The following is a 21,013-nucleotide window of genomic DNA, read 5'->3' on the forward strand; positions in this document are numbered from 1 at the left end:
CAATTAAAAAAACAAATTTTATGTACAATAAAACTTGCTTTCCCACCTTGTTTAAAGCTCAGTTAATGGCTGCAGCAGCCAACAATTATTCATACCTGAAGTATAAGAGATAATTCTGACTACTTCATCTCCAATAATACCAACATACAATTTATTTATGAATTTTGATAAGTTGGTACCAAAAATGTCTTTAAATAAAATCTTTGCTTCCATTTTTTTCTTTCCTACTCTTTTTCACAGACTTTTTATATAAGTCACTTTCCACTCATTACCTGAGTTATTCTTAAACTTAAGCCTTTTCATATCATTCTCTTTAATAAAAGCTTTCAGTTATTCTAATTGCATACAAGATAAAGTTCCTCTCATTCACATATCTATTATCATTTCCAGCTAGATCCCTTGCCATTCAGTCCCATGCCCTGTTGCCTTTCAATTAACTCTACCACTATTTAATGTGTGGATATGGCAGTCATTTCACTTTCTCTTATTCTTTTTCTAAGTTCCTCCTTGTGTCCTTATTTTCTTTTCTGACACAGTTCATCTCTATTCATTACTGATATATTTGGATTTGAATAAGTTGGTTATATGCACATCTTCCAAAATAAACTGACAAGTTTTCAGGGCAAGAGTCAGGTATTCATAAATTTTTTTAATGTTTTATTTATTTCTGAGAGAGAGACAGCATGAGGAAGGGAGGGTCAGAGAGAGAGGGAGACACAGAATCTGAAACAAGCTCCAGGCTCTGAGCTAGCTATCAGCACAGAGCCCGACATGGGGCTAGAACCCATGAACCATGAGATCATGACCTGAGCCGAAGTTGGACGTTTAACTGACTGAGCAACCCAGGTGCCCCAAGAGTCAGGTATTCATATTCAGAGATCCCCTCTTTTTCCTCTAGAGAATCCTTTGTCTAGAATTTCTTGGACATAAAAGCTCAGACATAAATTTCTGTTTCACAGCTACTGTGGGATAATAAGAGAAAGTTTCAACACTCATAGGTGAAGTTTTGAGATTCTGGGAAGAGCATAAAAATGATAATAATCATAACAACTTTTTAATAAATTACACCATGATGATAGATGCAAAAATCTCACCATTAGACAGGGACAGGGACATTTCAGAACACTAACATGTAATTGATTTTTAAATAATTTTTTTTTAAATTTCTGAGAGAGAGAGAGAGAGACAGCATGAGCAGGGGAGGGTCAGAGAAAGAGGGAGACACAGAATCTGAAACAGTGTCCAGGCTCTGAGACAGCTGTCAGCACAGAGCCCGATGCAGGGCTCGAACCCACAAACCGTGAGATCATGACCTGAGCCAAAGTTGATGCTTAACCGATGGAGCCACCCACGAGCCCCAATTTTTAAATATTTTTTAAATAGAAAAACAAATTCCACATAAAGGAGATCAAAAAAACATCACATTTCTTAAAATGTATAGCTATAAATACATTTTTTGAAGTTAAGGATAACCCTATGAAAATACAAAATTGACACAAAAACATTCCAATCGTGTAAAAGAAAAATGGAATGGATAAAAGTCTTACTTTTGTAAAACTCATAAATGACAAAAAAAAGAGCTCATAAGAAACCTAATAGCATGGAATGTAAAATCAGTCAAGATAATATATAAAAGCTTATTATAATAAGTGTAAATTAAGATAAAAAAACTTTTACATATTACTAAAGAAAAAGGAAGTAAAATGCAAATATAGGTAGTTTTAGGGAAAATCTAAAACTAAGGAAATAAGTAATACAGAGGCAAAAATATAAGATAAAGGCAAATAAAAATATTTTAAGATGGGAATTTTACATTAAATGACACAATATTCAAGAAAAAAATTGTATTCATGGGATGAGTGTAAATCTGTCACAATAAGAAAAGCTATAGTTATGACCATTTGTAAACACACATTCTTTTAACGTAGAAGCAAACTATACAAAGTAAGAATATTAGAAACAAATATTACCCTCCCACCTTCCAAGACAGGTTAATATTAAGAGACGATAACTTATTTACCTCAGAGTTCAATAGCTTGAGGAGTCAAAGAAATGATACAAGAGATCCGAATATCATCATCAATATTACTATACTTTTATAACACAACCTGTATATTCTTTTTAAATGTACAAATATTACTGGGGCACCTGAGTAGCTCAGTTGGTTAAATGTCTGATTTTGGTTCAGGTCATAATCTCATGGTTCGTGAGTTCAAGCCCCATGTTGGGCTCTGTACTGACAGAGCCTGGAGTCTGCTTCCGATTCTGTGTCTCCTTCTCTCTCTGCCCCTCCCTAGCTCACACTGTGTCTCTCTCTGTCTCTCTCTCTTTGAAAAATAAACATTAAAAAAAAAATAGGAAGACTAGGTTAACACGGTGGGGAAGTAGGTGGATCTGAAGTTCCCTCATCCCTCAAACACAGTAGTATTGAGGCCAGAAGACTTGGAATTCCAGGAATCTGAGCTACAGAGTGACAGAAACATCTCCAGGGACCCACGGGGACAGCCTGGTGGGTGATAGGCACCTGACTGCGAATTGGGGGAGATAAAATGAGCAACATAGGTATGGAGGGGAGGTATCTCCTTCTGTGGAGAGACAACAGGGTGAGAAAGAAAGGCTGTGGAAGCCTAGGATTGTATTTGGACAAGAGAAAAACCTCCCGAGACCACAGACTGGACCAGGGAAGAGAAAAAATGGAAAGAGAACCAATTTCTAACTTGCAAATAGCCTTAAGAGTGAGGATCCAGAGTTGCAGGACTTCCTCTGAACTGGAGCTGGCTGTCCTGTGTGTGCACCTGGGGGGCTCTGCAGCAAGCTCACAGGCATAGTCAGAGAAAGCAGTCTCCTCCCTTGAGTGCTGTGTGAAGAAAGTATATAGCCCCTCCAAGGATAAAAGCCATGCAGGACTCACCAGCCAGAGGCCCTTTGTTGGCTGGGCAGAGTGGTACTACTTGGGACTGGGGTGTGCAGAGTAGGATCCTTTAAAACATTGGGGTTTGTATCCCAGCCATGCACCTGGGAGGTGTGGAAGACTGTGAAGAGGGGCAAACTGGCCCACTCATACTCATGCAGCACTGTGAGAAAGGCCTGAACAGAGTGGTCTGGGACACCAGGTCCGGCGAGGACAGACTGGGGTGTCGCCATTTTTCTCCCCATCGCTAACAAGGTGGAGTTTGTGGGAGCAGGACAGCAGGGCCTCAGTGGAGCCAGGACCTGCCTACACCAAATCTTGCCCCTCTGTGTCTGTTAACTGCACATCTACCGGAGCAAGATTGACACTAACCAAACCGGACAGCCTCTCCTCCAGACCAGCACGGTCACCTGTTCCAAGGAATTTAAGATATTATTTCAGTGTTTTTGTATTTTCTTATTTGATTCTTGGTCAATTTTCTTTCTTTCTTTCCCTTATTTCTTTCCTTCTTTATTCTGGTTGTTGGTTTGTTTTTTATGCAGACATTTTTCATGTATTCTTTTTACACCTCTTCTGTATCTCCTTTATTTTTCCCTCTTTCTCTCTGGATTAAGCTGTATAGTTTCTCTGATTCTCTGCCTGGTCATTTTTTTTTTTCCTTTTCATTTGTTTTCTTCTTCCTCACCCCTGTCATTTCACTCCTTGTATGGGATAAGGCTTCTTCCACCACTACCTCCACTTTTTAAATGTTTTGCACGGTTACTTCAATGAACAAATCAAAGCACACCTGGTGGAAGGTCCAAACCACAACTATGAATAGGGAGATGAAACAATCATAGTCATAACAACTGAGAACACCCATAACACTCCAAAAACACCTCCTGAAGGGCCAGGGCCTGGACAGTGTATAACCCCTTTTTAATATAGTAGTGCTCACAGGTGCAGGACACATAACAAGCAATTAAAACATGAAAAGGACAAAAAACTAGCCAAAATGATGAAATGAAAGAATTCTCCCCAAGAGACATTACAGGAAAAAAATGACAGCTAGAAAATTTCTCAAAATAAATATAAACAATGTAGCTGATCAAGAGTTTAGAATAAAGGTCATAAGATTAATAGCTGGGTTGAAAAAAGCATAGAAGACAGCAGAGGATTCATTGCTGCAGAGATCAAGGAACTAAAAAATAGTCATGACAAATTAAGAAAGGCTGGAAATAAGGTGCAAAATAAAGTAGATGCAGTGACAGCAAGGATGGAGGAAGCAGAGGAGAGACTAAATGAAATAGAAGATAAAATTATGGAAAATGATGAAGCCAAGAAAAAGAGAGATAAGAAAACATTAGAACACAATGAGAGAATTAGAGAACTAAGTGATTCAATGTAACATAATAAAATTTGTATCATAGGAGTCCCAAAAGAAAAAGAGAGAGAGAAAGGGGAAGAATGTTTACTTGAACAAATCATAGCTAAGAACTGCCCTAATTTGGAGAAGGAAGCAGACATCCAAATGCAGGAGGCACAGAAAACTCTCTTCAGAGTCAACAAGAATAGGTCATCACCATGGCATATTACAGATAAAGAGAGGATTGTTAAAATAGCTAGTGACAAATGGGCCTTAACCTACAAGGGTAGATACATGAGGGTAGTAGCAGACCTGTCCACTGAAACTTGGGAGCCCAGTAGGGAGTGACAAGAAATATTCACTATGCTGAATAGGAAAAATATTCAGTCAACAATCCTTTATCCAGTAAGATTACCATTCAGAATACGAGAGATAAAGGTTTTCCCACACAGACAAAAACTGAAGGAGTTCATGACCACTAAACTAGTCTTGCTGGAGATCCTAAGGAGGACTCTGTGAGTGGTATGCTGCAAAGACTACAAAGGACCAGAGACATCACCACAAGCATGAAACTATGGCTAACACAATAATATTAAATCCATATCTTTCAATAATAACTCTGAATATAAATGGACTAAATGCCCCAATCAAAAGACTTAGGGTCTTTTGGATAAAAGAATGGACAAAAAAAAACCAAGATTCATCTATATGCTGTCTATAAGAGGCTCATTTTGGATCTGAGGACACCTTCAGAATGAACGTGAGGGGATGGAGAACCATCTATAATGCTACCGGAAGTCAAAATAAAGTAGAGTAGCCATATTTATATCAGACAAACTAGATTTTAAACTAAAGACTGTAACAAGAGATGAAAAGGGGCATTATATCATCATTACAGGGTGTATCCATCAAGAAGAGCTAACAATTGTAAATGTTTATGGCCCCAACTTGAAATACCCCAATATATAAATCAATTAATCATGAACACAAGCAATCTTATTGATAGGAATACAATCATTGCACGGGACTTTAACATTCCACTGACATCAATGGGTAGGTTATCTAGGCAGAAAAATCAGTATAAACAATGGTCTTGATTGATACACTGGACTAGATGGACGTGACAGATATATTCAGAGCTTTTCATCCTAATGCAGCAGCATACACATTCTTCTCGAGTGCACATGGAACATCTCCAAGAGAGATCACATACTGGATCACAAAACAGCTCTCAATAAATATAAAAGAACTGAGATAATACCATGCATATTTTCAGATCACAACTGCATGGGACTTGAGTCAACCACAAGAAAGAAATGTGGAAAGTCTCCAAATGTGTGGAGGTTAAACAACATCCTACTAAAAAATGAATGGGTCAACCAGGCAAATAAAGAAGAACTTTTTTTAAAAAAAATAGGGAAGCAAATGAAAATGAAAACATGACAGTCCGAATCCTTTGGGATGCAGCAAAGGGAGTCATAAGAGGAAAATACATTGCCATCCAGGCTTATCTCAGGAAACAAGAAAAATCCAAAATATAAAACCACACACCTAAAGGAACCAGAAGCAGAGCAGTAAAGAAACCCCAAAGCCAGTAGAGGAAGAGAAATAATAAAGATTAGAGCAGAAATAAAAAAATATATAGAATCCAAAAAAACAGAAAAGATCAATGAATCTAAGAGCCGTTTTTTTGGAAGAATAAGCAAAACTGATAAACCTCTAGCCAGACTTCCCAAAAAAGAAAACAGAACCCAAATAGATAATATCATGAATGAAAGAAGATATATCACAACCAAGACCACAGAAATACAAACAATTATCAGAGAATATTATGAAAAATTATATGCCAACAGACGGCAACATGGAAGGAATGGACAAATTCCTAGACACCCACACACTACCAAAACTCAAACAGGAAGAAATAGAAAATCTGAATAGACCATAGCCAGTGAAGAAATTGAATAGTTATCAAAAATCTCTCAACTAATAAGAGTCCTGGGGCCAGAGGGCTTCCCAAGGGAATTCTGCCAGACATTTAAAGCAGAGTTCATTTCCTTTCTTCTCAAGCTGTCCCAAAGAACAGAAACAAAAGGAAATCTTCCAGACACATTCTATGAAGCCAGCATTACCTTGATTCCCAAACCAGACAGACCCCAGTGTAAAGGAGATGTACAGGCCAATATAACTGGTGAAGATAGATGCAAAAATTTTCAACAAGATACTAGCAAATTGAATTCAACTAGTATATTAAAAAAATTATTCACCATGATCAAGTGGGATTCATTCCTCGCCTGCAGGGCTGGTTCAATATTTGCAAATCAATCAATGTGATACATCACATTAATAGAAGAAAGGATAAGAACCATATGATCCTGTCAATAGATGCATAAAAAGCATTTGATAAAATGCAGCATTCTTCCTTAATAAAAATCCTCAAGAAAGTAAGAATAGAAGGAATATACCTTTACATCATAAATGCCACATATGAAAAACTCATAGCTAATATCAATGTCAATGGGGAAAACCTGAGAGCTTTCCCCCTGAGATCAGGCCATGACAGGGATGTCCACTCTCAACACTGTTATTTAATGTTGTGTTGGAAGTCCTAGCCTCAGGAATCAGACAACAAAATGAAATAAAAAGCATCCAAATTGACAAGTAAGTCAAACTTTCACTTTCTACAGATGATATGATACTCTACATGGAAAACCCAAAAGTCTCCACCAAAAAACTGCTAGGATACATGAATTCACCAAAGTCACAGGATATAAAATCAATGTACAGAAATCATTTGCATTTCTATAAACCAATAATGAAGTAACAGAAAGAGAAATCAAGAAATAGATTCCATTTAAAATTGCACACACACACACACAAAAACCCATAAAATACAAAGGAACAAACCTAACCAAATATGTAAAATATCTGTATGCTGAAAACTATAGAAGACTTATGAAACAAATTGAAGATGACACAAAGAAATGGAAAAACGTTCCATGCTCATGGATTGGAAGAACAAATATTGTTAAAATGTCTATACTACCCAAAGCAATAGACACATTCAAAGCAATCCCAATCAAAACTGCGCTAGCATTCTTCTCAGACACAGAACAAACAATCCTAAAATTTGTATGGAACCACAAAAGACCCCGGATAGCAAAAGTAATGCTGAAAAAGAAAACCAAAGTTGGAGGCATCACAATCCCTGACTTTAAACTGTATTACAACAGTAGTTGCTTGGGGCTCACTGTTGTAGTCTGTTCCAGATTTTCTCTTCATATTAATAGAAAAAAGGAATTTTGGCTTATCACAGAAATAGCAAATGTACCCACACTGTGTATTTCTTAAACTGGTGTATCTGCTTGTCTCTTATTAACTCAGCTTTTTAAATGAACATGTAAAAATTGGAATCAGTTAATAATATATTTTTCACTATTCCTTATATCCTTTTGTGATAAGCAGTTTTCTTAATAGGCATTATGATTTCATCTGAGTGGTCTAAAATCCAATTCTGAAGTTTTCTTAATGTATCTACTAGACATACACCTTTACCTTTAACACGAGACTAGAGATAGATGTCTAATACCTGCTTTAATCTGAATAAGCCAAAAATATTCAGTTTGCAGACACTTATGTCTCCATTACTTCAAAGTATAAATCTACAGGTTTCTTTTCCAGAGTGAGGTTAAATTTCCCAGGCCTCGCTACCAATATTCAATAATATAGTGTTCCTCAGAATGACTTTTCATTACTATGTTGATTTGTAAATGACATATTGGATAAAGGGATAGTATCCAAAATCTATAAGGAACATACCAAACTCAACACCTGAAAAACAAATAAGCCACTGAAGAAATAGGCAGAAGACATGAATAGCCACTTTTCCAAAGAAGACATCCAAATGGCTAACAGACACATGAAAAGATGCTTAACATCCCTCATCATCAGGGAAATACAAATCAAAACCACGCTGAGAAACCACCTCACATCGATCAAAGTGGCTAACATTAACAATTTAGAAAACAACAGATGTTGGCAAAGATGTGGAGAAAGGGGAACCCTCTTGCATTGTTCATGGGAATACAAACTGGTGCAGCCATTCTGGAAAACAGTGTGGAGATTCCTCAAAAAAGTAAAAATAGAATTACCCCATGACCCTGCAACAGCACTACTAGGAATTTATCCAAAGGATATAGCAGCGCTGATTCATAGGGGCACATGTACCCCAATGTTTACAGCAGCACTATCAACAATAGTCATATTACAGAAAAAGCCCAAATGTCCATCAACTGATGAATGGATTAAGAAATACTGTCGGAGGCCGGCTCCGACAGTCCAGGGGTCCCTGAAGGATGGACGGTGTCTGGGGGGGGAGAGAGAGAGAGAGAGAGAGGGAGACAGCGCCCCAAGATTCTTTCTGATCACCAGGCAGGCATCTCTGCCCTGTTGGTTTTGGTGTCTTTATTTAAAGGTTCAAAAGCAACATGGGGCCAGAGAAAGGAATTTTTACAATGGGAAGCCTTTTGTGATAACAAATTGCAGAATTATCCCAGTCATAGTTGAGTAAATATTACAACTAAAGAAATAACAGGATGTTCTTAGTAAAAAATAGGATAACATATGTTAAGTCGTAAATAGTTAGGCCAGGAGTCATTCCGTTTGGTTCTCAAGAGGATGAATGTTTTTGAACTGGTTTGTTTGTGGAAACCTATTTGATGCTGAATGTGTGAACACCACGGGGGCCCTAAATGTGTTAGCCTTTTGCTTTTGGGTTTTGTGTTAGCTACTCTTATCTATTCTCATCCTAGCTGCCAGTAGGGGAGGGTGTTTGTGGGATGTAGGCCTTGGGGAAGGGACTGCCATACATCACCAGTCAGAAGAAGGTATAAGTGTTAACTTAAGTTTTGCCCCCATTTGTTCCTTAACTCTAAATTAGGCTCTTTGTCTTGGGGTCAGGCTCAGTTGTCTTTGATATGCAAGGCCCATAGGAAGAGGCTTTTTACAATCACCCACAGAGCTTTTATCTAAAATCTCTTTTGCAAAGGCAGGAATAAGCTTTTCCTTATGAGGTATCTGTGTTTGGAATATTGGTCTGATATGGAATATTGTGAGGCCTGGTCAATACCAGCAGCCTCATTTCCAACATGAGCAGGTAGCAGCAGAAAGAGATACCAGTTTTCGTTCTTATGGCAGGAGCTGCAAACACTGCCATTTCCTTGCTGTGACTGCCATCCAGAGAGGCCGGTGTGGCTCCCGGCAAAATACTACTTGTTAATGAAATCCAGGCATTTGCAGCAACATGGATGGATGGAACTGGAAGGTATTATGCTAAGTGAAATAAGTCCATCAGAGAAACACAGATATCGTATGTTTTCCCTCACATGTGGAATTTGAGAAACTTAACGAACACCATACAGGAAGGGAAGGAAAAATAAGTTACAGAGAGGGAGGCAAACCATAAGACACTCTTAAATACAGAGAACAAACTGAGGGTTGATTGGGGTGGTGTGAGTGAGGAAAATGGGTGATGGGCATTGAGGAGGGTACTTGGGATGAGCACTGGGTGATGAATTCCAGGAATCTACTTCCAAAGCCAAGAGCACACTTTATACACTATATGTTAGCTAACTTGATAATAAATTATATATAAAAATAAACAAGTAAATAAATCTCCCAAGTGATTAAAAAAAGTCTTTCAACCCATTCTGTGCTATCAAAAACAAGCAAACACTTAGCAGTTTTCTCAGATTCAAATCTTTTGAAACCCTAGCTTAACTTCAAGCTGCACTGAATATCATAGGCATTCTTGTATGAGTCTCATTTCAATAGCTCTTATTTCAAATTAAAACTCTTAAGAACAGAGAATTTTAGGGGCGCCTGGGTGGCTTAGTTGGTTAAGCGTCCGACTTTCGCTTAGGTCATGATCTCGCGGTTTGGGGGTTTGAGCCCCTTGTCAGGCTCTGTGCTGACTGCCAGCTCAGAGCCTGGAGCCTGTTTCAGAGTCTGTGACTCCCTCTCTCTCTGACCCTCTCCTGCTCACGCTGTCTCTCTCTCTCTCTCTCTCTCCTAGAAATAAATAAAAAAAATTAAAAAAAAAAAGAACAGAGAATTTTAGAAACATTAAAATCTCACTCATATAACACTGCCGCATTTGGGTAGGAGTACTTTGTGAGGGCAACTGTTTTGTATAAAATGATATAAAAAGACCCTGATTTGTGGGTACATAATAGAGAAAAATTCTGCACAATTAGACATTCTTATTTTACCTGTTTGGTGGAAATGTTTAAGGATAAATACGCATTAGACATATGGAATTCAGATATAATCAAGTAATGTTAAGATAATGAATTTTTACGGTAACATTATTCTTATAGCATTGATTTTTTACCCTTACCATATGTGAGGTCATACATTGTTATTATTTACTATTTTTCTTTACAAACCTGGCAGAGAAGTTAGATATGCCAATTTGTGTCCAATAAAAACCAGTAATGCAGTTGTGGTTAACTAGTGTAGATTATATCATATGGAATAGTTTTGTGCTATTTACTCCCTATTGATGAAAAGATTTTAGAAAAATGTGTTTTGCTTATTGAAGGGTAATTATTTGCTTTAATCTGTGTAAAATTTTGAACCAATGTTATACAACAGCATCTGTATTTCATTTGCCTGAAAATACCTTTATTTCACCATATATTTCAGAAGATAATTTTACCACCTATTTAATTCAAGATTAATAGCGGTTTTATTTTTTTAGCAACTCGAAGATGCCATTATATTGTCTCATGGTCTACATTGTTTCTAATTAAATGCATGCCTCATTTCTATCATTTTTTTATGTAATAAATTTTTTATATATCTCTTTTCAAGACTTTGTATTTTCAACTCTGATATTTGTGATTGTCTATAGAACTCTGATATTCCTAAATGTAGTTTTCTTTGTAATCTGATGTGATCTTCTTGGCACTGTAAGTGAAATTTTTTGTTCTCATTTTTCAAAAATGTTTTATTACCTCACTATATTCTGATTTTTCTTTTGGAGCTCCAATTCACATATTAAACTGTGTAATACTGTCCCTTAGGATCATGGGGTTCTGTTCACTTTTCTTGAATCTTTTTTTTTTTTTTAATATTTTATTTATTTATTTCTAGGAGAGAGAGAGNCTTGAATCTTTATATCTCTGTTCCTGAGACCAGAATTTCTATATTCGAAGCCCCTCTAAACTGGAGAGGTTCGATCTCCAAACTGTCTTCTCAAAGAATCTTATTAGGACCTGGTTTCCAGTTTTAAAGTGGGTCTAGAGTGGGCCTTTCTCTGGATGTGGACTTTATCATTCAGCAGTGATTCAGTTTGATTTCCATGTTGTTAGGAGGTATTAAGGTCTATTCAGTATGTCTAGGCCAAATTCCAAAGTCATCAGCACTCTTTAATAACATCTCTGTTCTGGTCTCACCTCTGTAGCAGTCACTCTCCTATAAGACTTGAATGGCCATCCCTCTGGTTGTCCAGCTCAGCTCTCAGTCAAGGACTTGTAGGGAACCCTCATATGAACCACATGACCTCTACAGACTCCTCTTAATCCCTGCCCCACAGATTCCAACCACTTCAAACAAATGTCATCTCTGCCTCCTTAGATAAAAAAAGACTTCCATATTCTGACTGAATTTCAAGTCACTGTGGCATTGGAATTGGGAAATTTTCCCCAAGCAGAGGTCCAGAGCAACTGTAGGCTCACCTTTCTCTTCCCTCTCAGGAACCATAGCTCGTTTGTGTGGCTGTTTTCTTTTAGATATTTAATTCTAACATTTACTCATGTTCTTACTTAGTTATGAAGTGCTTGCCCTAATAGCACTGTTCCCTTATTCTTGAACTGTTGCTCCTCAGTTGTCTAACTGACATTCCAATTCTGCCTTCATACTCTAGGTTTCAGTAAATTCTCTTGGCTTCTTGATTATGTAATCAGTTCATATCTTCTTTTCTGGACTACTGGACTCTATTTACTTTCGGATTTCCGGATACAGACAATCACCTAATATGGAAGTTTCTGCCCCTTAAAATGTAAGAGATTCCTTCTGTCAGATATGACAATGAATGACTGTAACAGTTGAGCCATCCTCCCACCTTCCTTCATTCTTAATGGAGAAGGATATTCTAACACCAGGGAATAGTTATTGGCCCTTGATCACTATTACATTGAACTAAAAATGAAATGTCTATCAATATAAACTTTCCTTTTTTTCTTTGCTAGCATAAATAAAATTTTGGCTAGACTAGAATACATCCATCTAAATATTAAATTTCCTAGAATCTTGAAAGCCAGAGGTGCCCATGTAACACATCTCTCTCCAGTGAAATGCATGTCAAGAGTATGAGGTAGGACTTTGGGGTAACAACTTGTTTTGTTTAAAAAAAGACGCACATGGCTCTTTATTTTTCATTATGCCTGTTCTCCATTGCCTTTTCACTCACTCACTCTGCTTCATGAAGTTCTGATCTTAGACTTGAGAACATGACCCAGGAGGCCATGAGATCCCAGAATAAGAGGTGTGTGGAGTAAAAGTGAACTCAATCTGTGGCCTGGAACCAAGTCTATACAAGGTCAGCTGAAATTAGTTAATCTCAGCTTCATCAAACACGTGAGAAATAAATGCCTATTTGCTGTATGCCACTGAGATCTTTTTTGCTGTTGGTTATGCAGCACTGATTCGAGTAAAGCTGGTTGAGACAATAAACTAGGGCCAAAAATTGGAAACTCTTAATTAGGAGAAGATAAAAATGTAGGAGGAAATAGCCCCCCTCTGCTGCTAGACTGCCTAGCTCTATTTTCACTCAAGTGGATTTTCACCCAATTGATTATCCTGTGTTTCAATTTCCTTAATTATGAAACAGGAATAATAATGGCTTTTTTTTTTTGAGGATTATACACATAATAGTTTAACATATGACAACATGAATTCTAGTACACAATAGATACTTAATTAGTACTATTTATTATTCAATGCCAGACTACAGGGTTTAGATTTTACTCAGCAGGCCGCTATATTTTCATGGAAGACTGTTGTCTGTCAGCTGAGTTATTCCTTGTTAAATCAGAATAATGGCAGCCTTTTCCCAGTAGGCATATTAATTTAAGTAAATTTATATAAATTCCTTGTTATAATAATTTTTCTCACTTACAGGTTTCTAAATCTCTATTGGTTGGGACAACTTGTTTACAAGCCAAATGAAAACAAGGAAATGAACATGTAGTTTTATTGTTAATGGTAATAATTCAGAAACACTAATTATATAGTTTTGTATAATTATATAATGTTTTTTTAAATAGACATGTGTGGCTCAAGTTGTCATTTTATATACAAGCGCAAAATACAGTATTTTCTCCCAGGAAACTTGCTCCTATTTCATGTGATGAAATGGAAAATATTTTTTCATTATGCTTTGCAAATAATAGTGTTTTTCCAAGAACACAATAATTTGTAGATGATTTGCAGTCCTTACTATTGCTGAGGACTCAGAATCTCTGTGAAAAATATACTTAGTGTTGTTTGTTATTTTAAGAGAGATCTGGGCTTGAAAGTTTACCCCAGCAGTAATATATAGAGTTTAAGTGAAGGTAAAAAGGGCTGGGGCCCAAATAGCCTACAGTATATAGCCCTAGAAATATAAAAAATGATTTCTTGTCAGAATTACAAAAAAAGAATTAATGAAAAAGATGTCAAGGAAGTGGGTAAGATTTGACAACATCTGTATGCATGGCAAGGTTAAGGAAAAAGATCTTTAAACTTTAATGCAAATGAAAATCACTCTAAGAGCTTAGTAAATATGCAGATAGTCCTTGTCCCCAATCCTAAGAATTCTAGTTCAGAATTTCTGAAATAGTGACCTAGAACCTCCATTTTAAATATACTCCATTTCGGATTCTGATTCATGTGGCTGAGAGTAACATTTGGAAAAAAAATCAGAACATGATATTCTCTAATCATTTAGAAACAATAACTTCACTCTGCTATTTCAATTATTTAGTACTTTGTATGTTCCAATTACTGGCAAGGACTGCTGCAACTGGTAAACCAACGGTCAAGGATGACTCCGAGATTTTATGCTTGAGCATCTGGGAGAAGAATAAAGCCATCAAATCAAGATGAGGTACACACTGGTAAAATGAGATATTTTAAGGAAGAAAAGATGATACCTTTCTTTGGCGAGGGTGATGTGTTGTATATTGAACGTTTTTTCAAAGGTAGAGAGGAGCATTAAATACAAACCCTTTTCTAAATATGACTGATGAAAGTTGTGAATAAAGGAAGACAGAGATCCAAATAGCCATTTTATTACTGATAAATGCCAGGCTGAATGCTAAAATTAGGGTGTGTCACTAATGCTCTCCCTCACACTGCAATCCAGCATTAAGATGTCTAATCCCTGTAATTTTACCAGGTAGGTGCAATTGCATTATTCTATCTACACTACCTACAAAAGTCCTTTACAAAAGTTTTCCTGTAGATCTTGTACTTGTTATTTATAATACTTCAGAATTCAGAATGAGTGCGATTGCTTATTGTGTTATCTCTATTTGAACTTAAGTGCTGTAAGAGCAAGGATTACGTCTTATTTGTTTATTGTCTGATACTCATAATTTAGCACCATGCGAAGGAGTAGAATTTCTAATCAACTTGTTGAATGAGTAAGTTTTAAAAATAACAACAAATATTCACCTGGGCTTATGGTCTGGCCTCTTTTGTTTATAGTTATCTGTTCAAACCAACGTTCTATATTACTGATATCAAAGTTAAACGAGTAAGGAAGATTTTATTCAAGTTACTGCAAAACTCTATTCCAGTTCAAATCCTCGGGAACAGCGGGAGATTTTATAAAGCTGGGGTAGGGTGCATCCTAGAACATCGGTGTTTGCTAATTGGGCTTTCCCGAAGGAAATGTTTACTTTTTCTCACAGTTTTGTGACATAAGGTAGTTTTTACAAGTTGGCCAAGGGGCCTGCCTGAGCTAGGCTTTCCTACCCTTCCACAGAGCCTGGGACATAATTAGGGTGGCTGTCTTCTTCGTTGATTACATTTCAAAAAGATTTTCTTTAAGAAAGACAACCTTTGGTTGTAAAACTGGCAAAAACTTTTAAAAGGATTTGTATCTCAGAAGGACAGAGAATGAATTTACAATCACAAGTTTCTAAAGTAAATGCTCTAAAGAAAGGGAGTCAGGGTCTTAGAGCGGTCGGAAACGTGTCCATTTGTACCTGAGCTGAGGCAAAGTCAAGCCCGCTTGATCAACGATTAGCTGTGTTTCAGCAGTTTTGCACCAAGGACATCAATTACGAGCTTCGAATGTCTCACGGTTTCCACAAGCAGAGTTGCTGCACACCTTACAGACCGCTTCCGTGTTTACTTTCTACTCGTGACGAAACAGAAGCGTTTGCCCCTCTCCTGACAGGGCGCGTGCGCAGACTACTAGGCGCGCCTGACGTCATTGAACGCGCCCCTACTTGTTAGCAACCTAAAGCGTCCGTAGTATCACTGGCTGCTGAGATGTACGAACTTCCGGTTCTCCTGGCAGCTGCCGCTGCTACTGCTGCTGCCCTTGCCACCTGCCACGGCTGGGCCTCAGTTCAGGATTTAGTCACTTCTTCGTTCTCCACTGTGCCCATGGTTCCTCCTGGAGCCAGGGCGGCGGGCCCGGAGGCTCCCGCGTGGTGAGAGGCCGGTCCGGGGACGATGAAGGCCCCGCACTGCAGGTGCTGCCTCAGTCGCCTCCTGGCCTCTGCCTTCCTGCTGCTACTACTGCTGCCAGGTTTGGGAGGGCCTTTGGGTGTGCTGCTGCAGGCAGCCAAGGCCGCGCCGGACCCTGGGCCTCCGGGCCGCGGGCCGCGGACCCAGTCGCCCCTGCCTGCGGGCCCCACCGCCGCCCAGCCCCCGGGCCGCGCTCCTGCAGAAGCTGCAGGGCCGCGGGGCTCTGAGGGCGGCAATGGCAGCAGCCCCCGAACGGGACTTGAGGCAGAAGACTCGGGAGGGAAGGCCGGGGAAGAAGACTCATTGGGTGGCAGCCTTGCTGTGAGCCCCAACCCCGGCGACAAGCCTATGACCCAGAGGGCCCTGACCGTGTTGATGGTGGTGAGCGGCGCGGTGCTGGTGTACTTCGTCGTCAGGACGGTCAGGTGAGGCAAGGCCTCAGTGAGTTCCTCTGCAAGCCTAAGATTGGCTGCCTGGTGACCTAGCAATGCAGATTTCTTTGACCTGGTGTTGTCCCTCCCTGTCCCCGATATAAAGTGTGCATGTCGGAGTGAGATCATGATGGTTGTCTTTAAAACCCTATAAGAAGTTAAACCACCAAATAATTACTCCCTTTCGCTTATAAATTATAAATTAATACTCCACCTCTAAATCTCTACCTTGCTCAAAGGGCATGCTTTCCTTTTAGGAAGTAATCTTGTATTTGACCACACTATCTAGTAATACGTATCTCTTTCTATATATTGTGTACTTTGTCATTTTGCCTGTCAGAATGCAGACTTCTTAAGGGCAGGATTCCTGTTTAGTAACATCTGTGAGTCCTAGAGTTCTTTATACGGTACTGTTACTTACTAGAAAATCATTATTATTTGGGATAATAGTACAGAAAGACCTTATGAATGTTTTATTTTATATATATAATTTAAAAGAAGAAAGGTTATTCCTTACTAGCATGTTCTTGTTTATTGGTCTTTAATCTGTCATGTAAGTAATTTGGTTATACTATATGAAATTTCCTACATTCCACTGTTTTGACCTGGAAAAGTAACAGTTTTGTATGGTTCAGTCATATGTCATATGCCCCATTAATCAGAAACATTTAGCATTCATTTTGCATGGCACAAAGTATTTCAGTGCACAGTGTTATTAGTTGCAGGATGAGATATTGTTAAAGGGGAAAAAAAGAGAGAAAAAATTTCAAACAAAGAGTGGAATTTACAATCCTGGATTATCGTTAGACCCTGTGGGACACTAATGTGGGACATTAGATAAATCAGTTTTCCATCTTTTATTCCATGGAATTTTTGACTATTATGATTGATACCATAAAACAATTTACTTCGGTAATAAAAGAATGTATCAAATGAGGGTTACTGATAATGATAAATGTCACCAACTGGATTGTATCACTCCTTTTATACTTTATAAGGCACTAAGTAGAATAATAAGTGGCAATCAATCTTCTACTTTTATTCATAATCTGGTACTTAAAACATAATGACCTGTTCTACTTAATAAGATTGACTTAGAACAAATCTATAAGAAGACTTATAAGGTTGAAAATCTATAATAAGGTTATTAAAGTGGTTTGGTTGGAGACTATCTCTCTGAGGAGTTGACTTGCAGAGCCAAGACTTCACTATGTGAAAGATCCATCCAAGAAAAGAGCTAAGGGAGCACTGTCTAAATACTTTTTACCTCTTGTGGAGTTTTGGTGTAGTATTAAAAGAAAAAATAAAAAGACTAGTATCTGAGAAGGTTATTAAAATTCTCTTCCTTTTTTCAAGTTCATACCTTTGTGAACCTCAGTTTTCTTTATATATTTCAACCGAGCACGTTGGGAATGATTGACTGCAGGAGAAAATATGAAAACCTGGCTGTTTATTTTCTTCTTTGTACTTCTGTTTGTTTAAGCCAAACATTAAGGGGATTTGAAAAAGTCTACCTGGGCCATTTTTTTCACTTTTTTTGATTTTCTTTCTGACAGTATATTTTTCATAAAAAAGTTATGTTAACATGTAATGGATTTATTTTAAATGATATTTTCAAGTTTCTTAGGTTTAATTAACATAATATTGATGTGCATAGTTTACATAAATATAAAGTTCTTTGGAGTACTGCGTAATTTTTAAGAATGTAGAAGACCAAAACATTTGAGAACCCCTGGAGTAAATCCCATTATCTGAGGTGGGTACTATTGGTTCACAAAGCCAGTGAATCCAGGTCCACTTTCTGTTAAAGTGGAAGTAAGAAAATATTCATGAGGTGTTAAAGTCATATTACCACCAAACTGAGACTTTGTTTTTGATATAAAGATTAGAAGATTTTGATATAAAGATTGAAGCAGAAATTATTTTTCTGTTATTTAATGCTATGTATGTAGTTCCTATACAAATCCAGAGTATCCTGAGTATTATATTTCTTATACTTGTAAATTATGGGCCCAGTGATAACTTTTTGGGATGATCTGTATGTTTTTATTTTGCTTCTATAATTAGCTTTTATAATCTTATATATAAATATTATGTATAAATCTTATATATAAATGTTTATTGCCATTTATTTTCTGGCTTCATTTCTGTAAATTTTAGAAGGGTACAAACTTTTCAGTATGATTCTATTGGATAACTCACTAACATACTGTATGTTCAAGGCCACATTGTGAACTATAGCTTAGAAAAACTGCACTCTTTAACCAGCACCTAATATATTCATTCAGTTCAAGTCTTAAAATTAGTTGGCTACCTGATGTCCAAAGCTTGACTGCTGCTTACAGTGTTTGGGCAATGTTCAGAACTCATATATTTGCTTTCAGATTATGGGATGAAATTATTTATTTTGGCGAATGCTCATTTTGGCTCCCTATTCTAAACGTATTTGTCACAGCACACCAGCACTTGTTTATTTGTGTCAGGGGAAAGTATGGGCAAAAATCACTTCCCTAACTCTTATCAGGTAATGTTTTTGAGGAGAATATTTTACTTGTAAAATGCTTGAGCTCCATGAAATTTCCAAATTGTTTTGTTTTAATCTAATTTAGTTATAATGAATATATGACTAGAAATGTTATTTAATTTGAACCTGAAAATGTTCCAAAGAACAGTTAGATTATCTCAGTAGATGCTGAAAAATGTATACAAAGAGTAGGCTTCCTAGTATTAAAAATATGTTGTAGTTTCTATGATAAGAGGCTCCTTGTATGTCTTATCCTCACCTATATCCCAAGTGCTAAACATTATGTACAACCTATGATAGGCACTGTATAGTAGTTGTCTAATGAATGAGTTTTCTTAATTTTTTTATATTGTTATAGATGGTGAAGATTTAGCAATTTATTGGTAATTGCTTCTTATTGATAGAATAAACAGGAATGAATATCTCAGTTAATACTTAGATTTCCTTCCTCTCTGTAGGACATTCTTCTCACAGTAAAATCTATAAAGCAAGAAAAAATTGTAGGGTCATTTTTTAGCATGTAGGTTGATTATTATAAATAATTATTATAAGCAATTTTGGTATAACTTTGTGAAGAATGGTCCTTGCCTTAAAAGCAGGAAATTATATGTTTTTTCATGCCATGGCATTGATACATTTTCATTTTGTATTCTGTATGGTATATTAGGAGACCTAGGCTTAGATTCCAATCGTGACACTTTCTTCCTCTCTGATCTTTAGCAAGTCACTTGACCTTTCAGTTTAAGATCTCATGAATAATGGGGAAGAAACCTACTTTATATAGTAGAGATGAGCATGAAATTTAGTATCCTGGTCTTTATTTAGGCAGTCAGTATTTATTCAACTGCTCAGAACTGGGCACTGGGGATCTCTTGTGAGCAAAATAGACATTTCTGACTCCGTGATACTTATAGACTAGAGGAGCAGAGAGATACTATTCAAACAGTCGTTATAGATAATAAAGAATGTACAGTATGCTTTGAAAAGTAATAAAAGGCAAGAACTATTAATACTTAGTATCTAGTAAATACACAATATTAACTTAATTTTAATGGTTCCTACACCAATAAGCTAAGACATAAAATTAGTTTTCTTTAAACAAAACTTACTTTGTAACTGAAATATTGTTTTTGAAATTTTACTTGTCATCATGATAGCTAACGTTTGTTGCCTATTTATGTACCAGATACAATGCCACATACTTCATGGGCATTTTCAATTTAATACCTGCAAAAACCTCCAAAGTAAGTGACACTGTTTTTGTACAGGAAAAGATATTGAGGCTCAGTAAGGTTAAATAATTTGTCCAAGGACACATGGATGGGCTGTGGCAAAACTGCATTGAAACCTAGCTTTGTCTGAACTTTTCCACCATGCCTAGTTACCATCCTGCTTCCTGTGACTACTTAAAGTAACCAATTTAATGTAATATCGCATAAAAGGATGGCTAGCTTATATATAAGGATGGCTAGGACAAAAAACAAGTGAATATTATACGCTTATTACCTTTCTGTTTAAAAACATAGTGGTTTTTGTGAATATTAAAAGCCTCAAATTTTATTTTTAAAAAGTGAGTTAACCTTAACATTTATTGATATAGTGATATTATCACTAATTACCTGTGCCAAGCTTAAATAATTTAATATCCTACCTCAACTCCCTACTTCCCTTCCCTCCTCCAAGGTTTTCTTGATTTGCTAGACACACTCCTGGAGTAGTGTTATTTTACAGCAACTTCTCTTAATCTGATCATACATATTTCTACCTCAGTTCCTTATGGGTCAGTTCATTATTGAATTATGGAGTGCGGGATTGATAATGATATCTTTCCCATCTGGTTACTTAACAAGAAGCTCTGTTTCAGAATTAATTAATTTTCTTTTATTCCCAGAAGACATATGGTTTTAGTACCACTTGTAAAATCGTAAGATATCAACAGAAATCACTCATTTTAAGCAAAAACAGGGGATACTTTGACTATTTAACATCTATATATTTACTCACTGCCATTTATTTGGTAAATACTCTTGAGCACTTACAGTATGCCAATAGTGGGCCCT

General features: G+C 37.1%; 1 protein-coding gene and 1 long non-coding RNA gene across 4 annotated transcripts in view; one reads left to right on the plus strand and one right to left on the minus strand.

The window, feature by feature from the left end:
• Window positions 1-15,648, minus strand: part of LOC144238857 (uncharacterized) — a 122,627-nt gene extending 106,979 nt beyond the window's left edge. For both annotated transcript variants that reach the window (XR_013337232.1, XR_013337231.1), the window contains exon 1: window positions 15,509-15,648. This is a non-coding gene — a long non-coding RNA (uncharacterized LOC144238857). The remainder of the gene's footprint in view (window positions 1-15,508) is intronic.
• A 130-nt stretch (window positions 15,649-15,778) lies between these two features.
• Window positions 15,779-21,013, plus strand: part of FAM174A (family with sequence similarity 174 member A) — a 38,882-nt gene continuing 33,647 nt past the window's right edge. Inside the window, exon 1 of one of the 2 annotated variants that reach the window (XM_077772757.1) lies at window positions 15,779-16,423. In XM_077772757.1, coding sequence (XP_077628883.1) covers window positions 15,984-16,423 — 440 coding nt within the window. In that variant the 5' untranslated portion in view covers window positions 15,779-15,983. The remainder of the gene's footprint in view (window positions 16,424-21,013) is intronic. The other variant, XM_077772756.1, reaches the window with a different exon arrangement.

This window comes from Crocuta crocuta, unplaced genomic scaffold, assembly GCF_008692635.1.
Source record: "Crocuta crocuta isolate KB4526 unplaced genomic scaffold, BGI_CrCroc_1.0 scaffold309, whole genome shotgun sequence".
Lineage (NCBI taxonomy): Eukaryota > Metazoa > Chordata > Mammalia > Carnivora > Hyaenidae > Crocuta > Crocuta crocuta.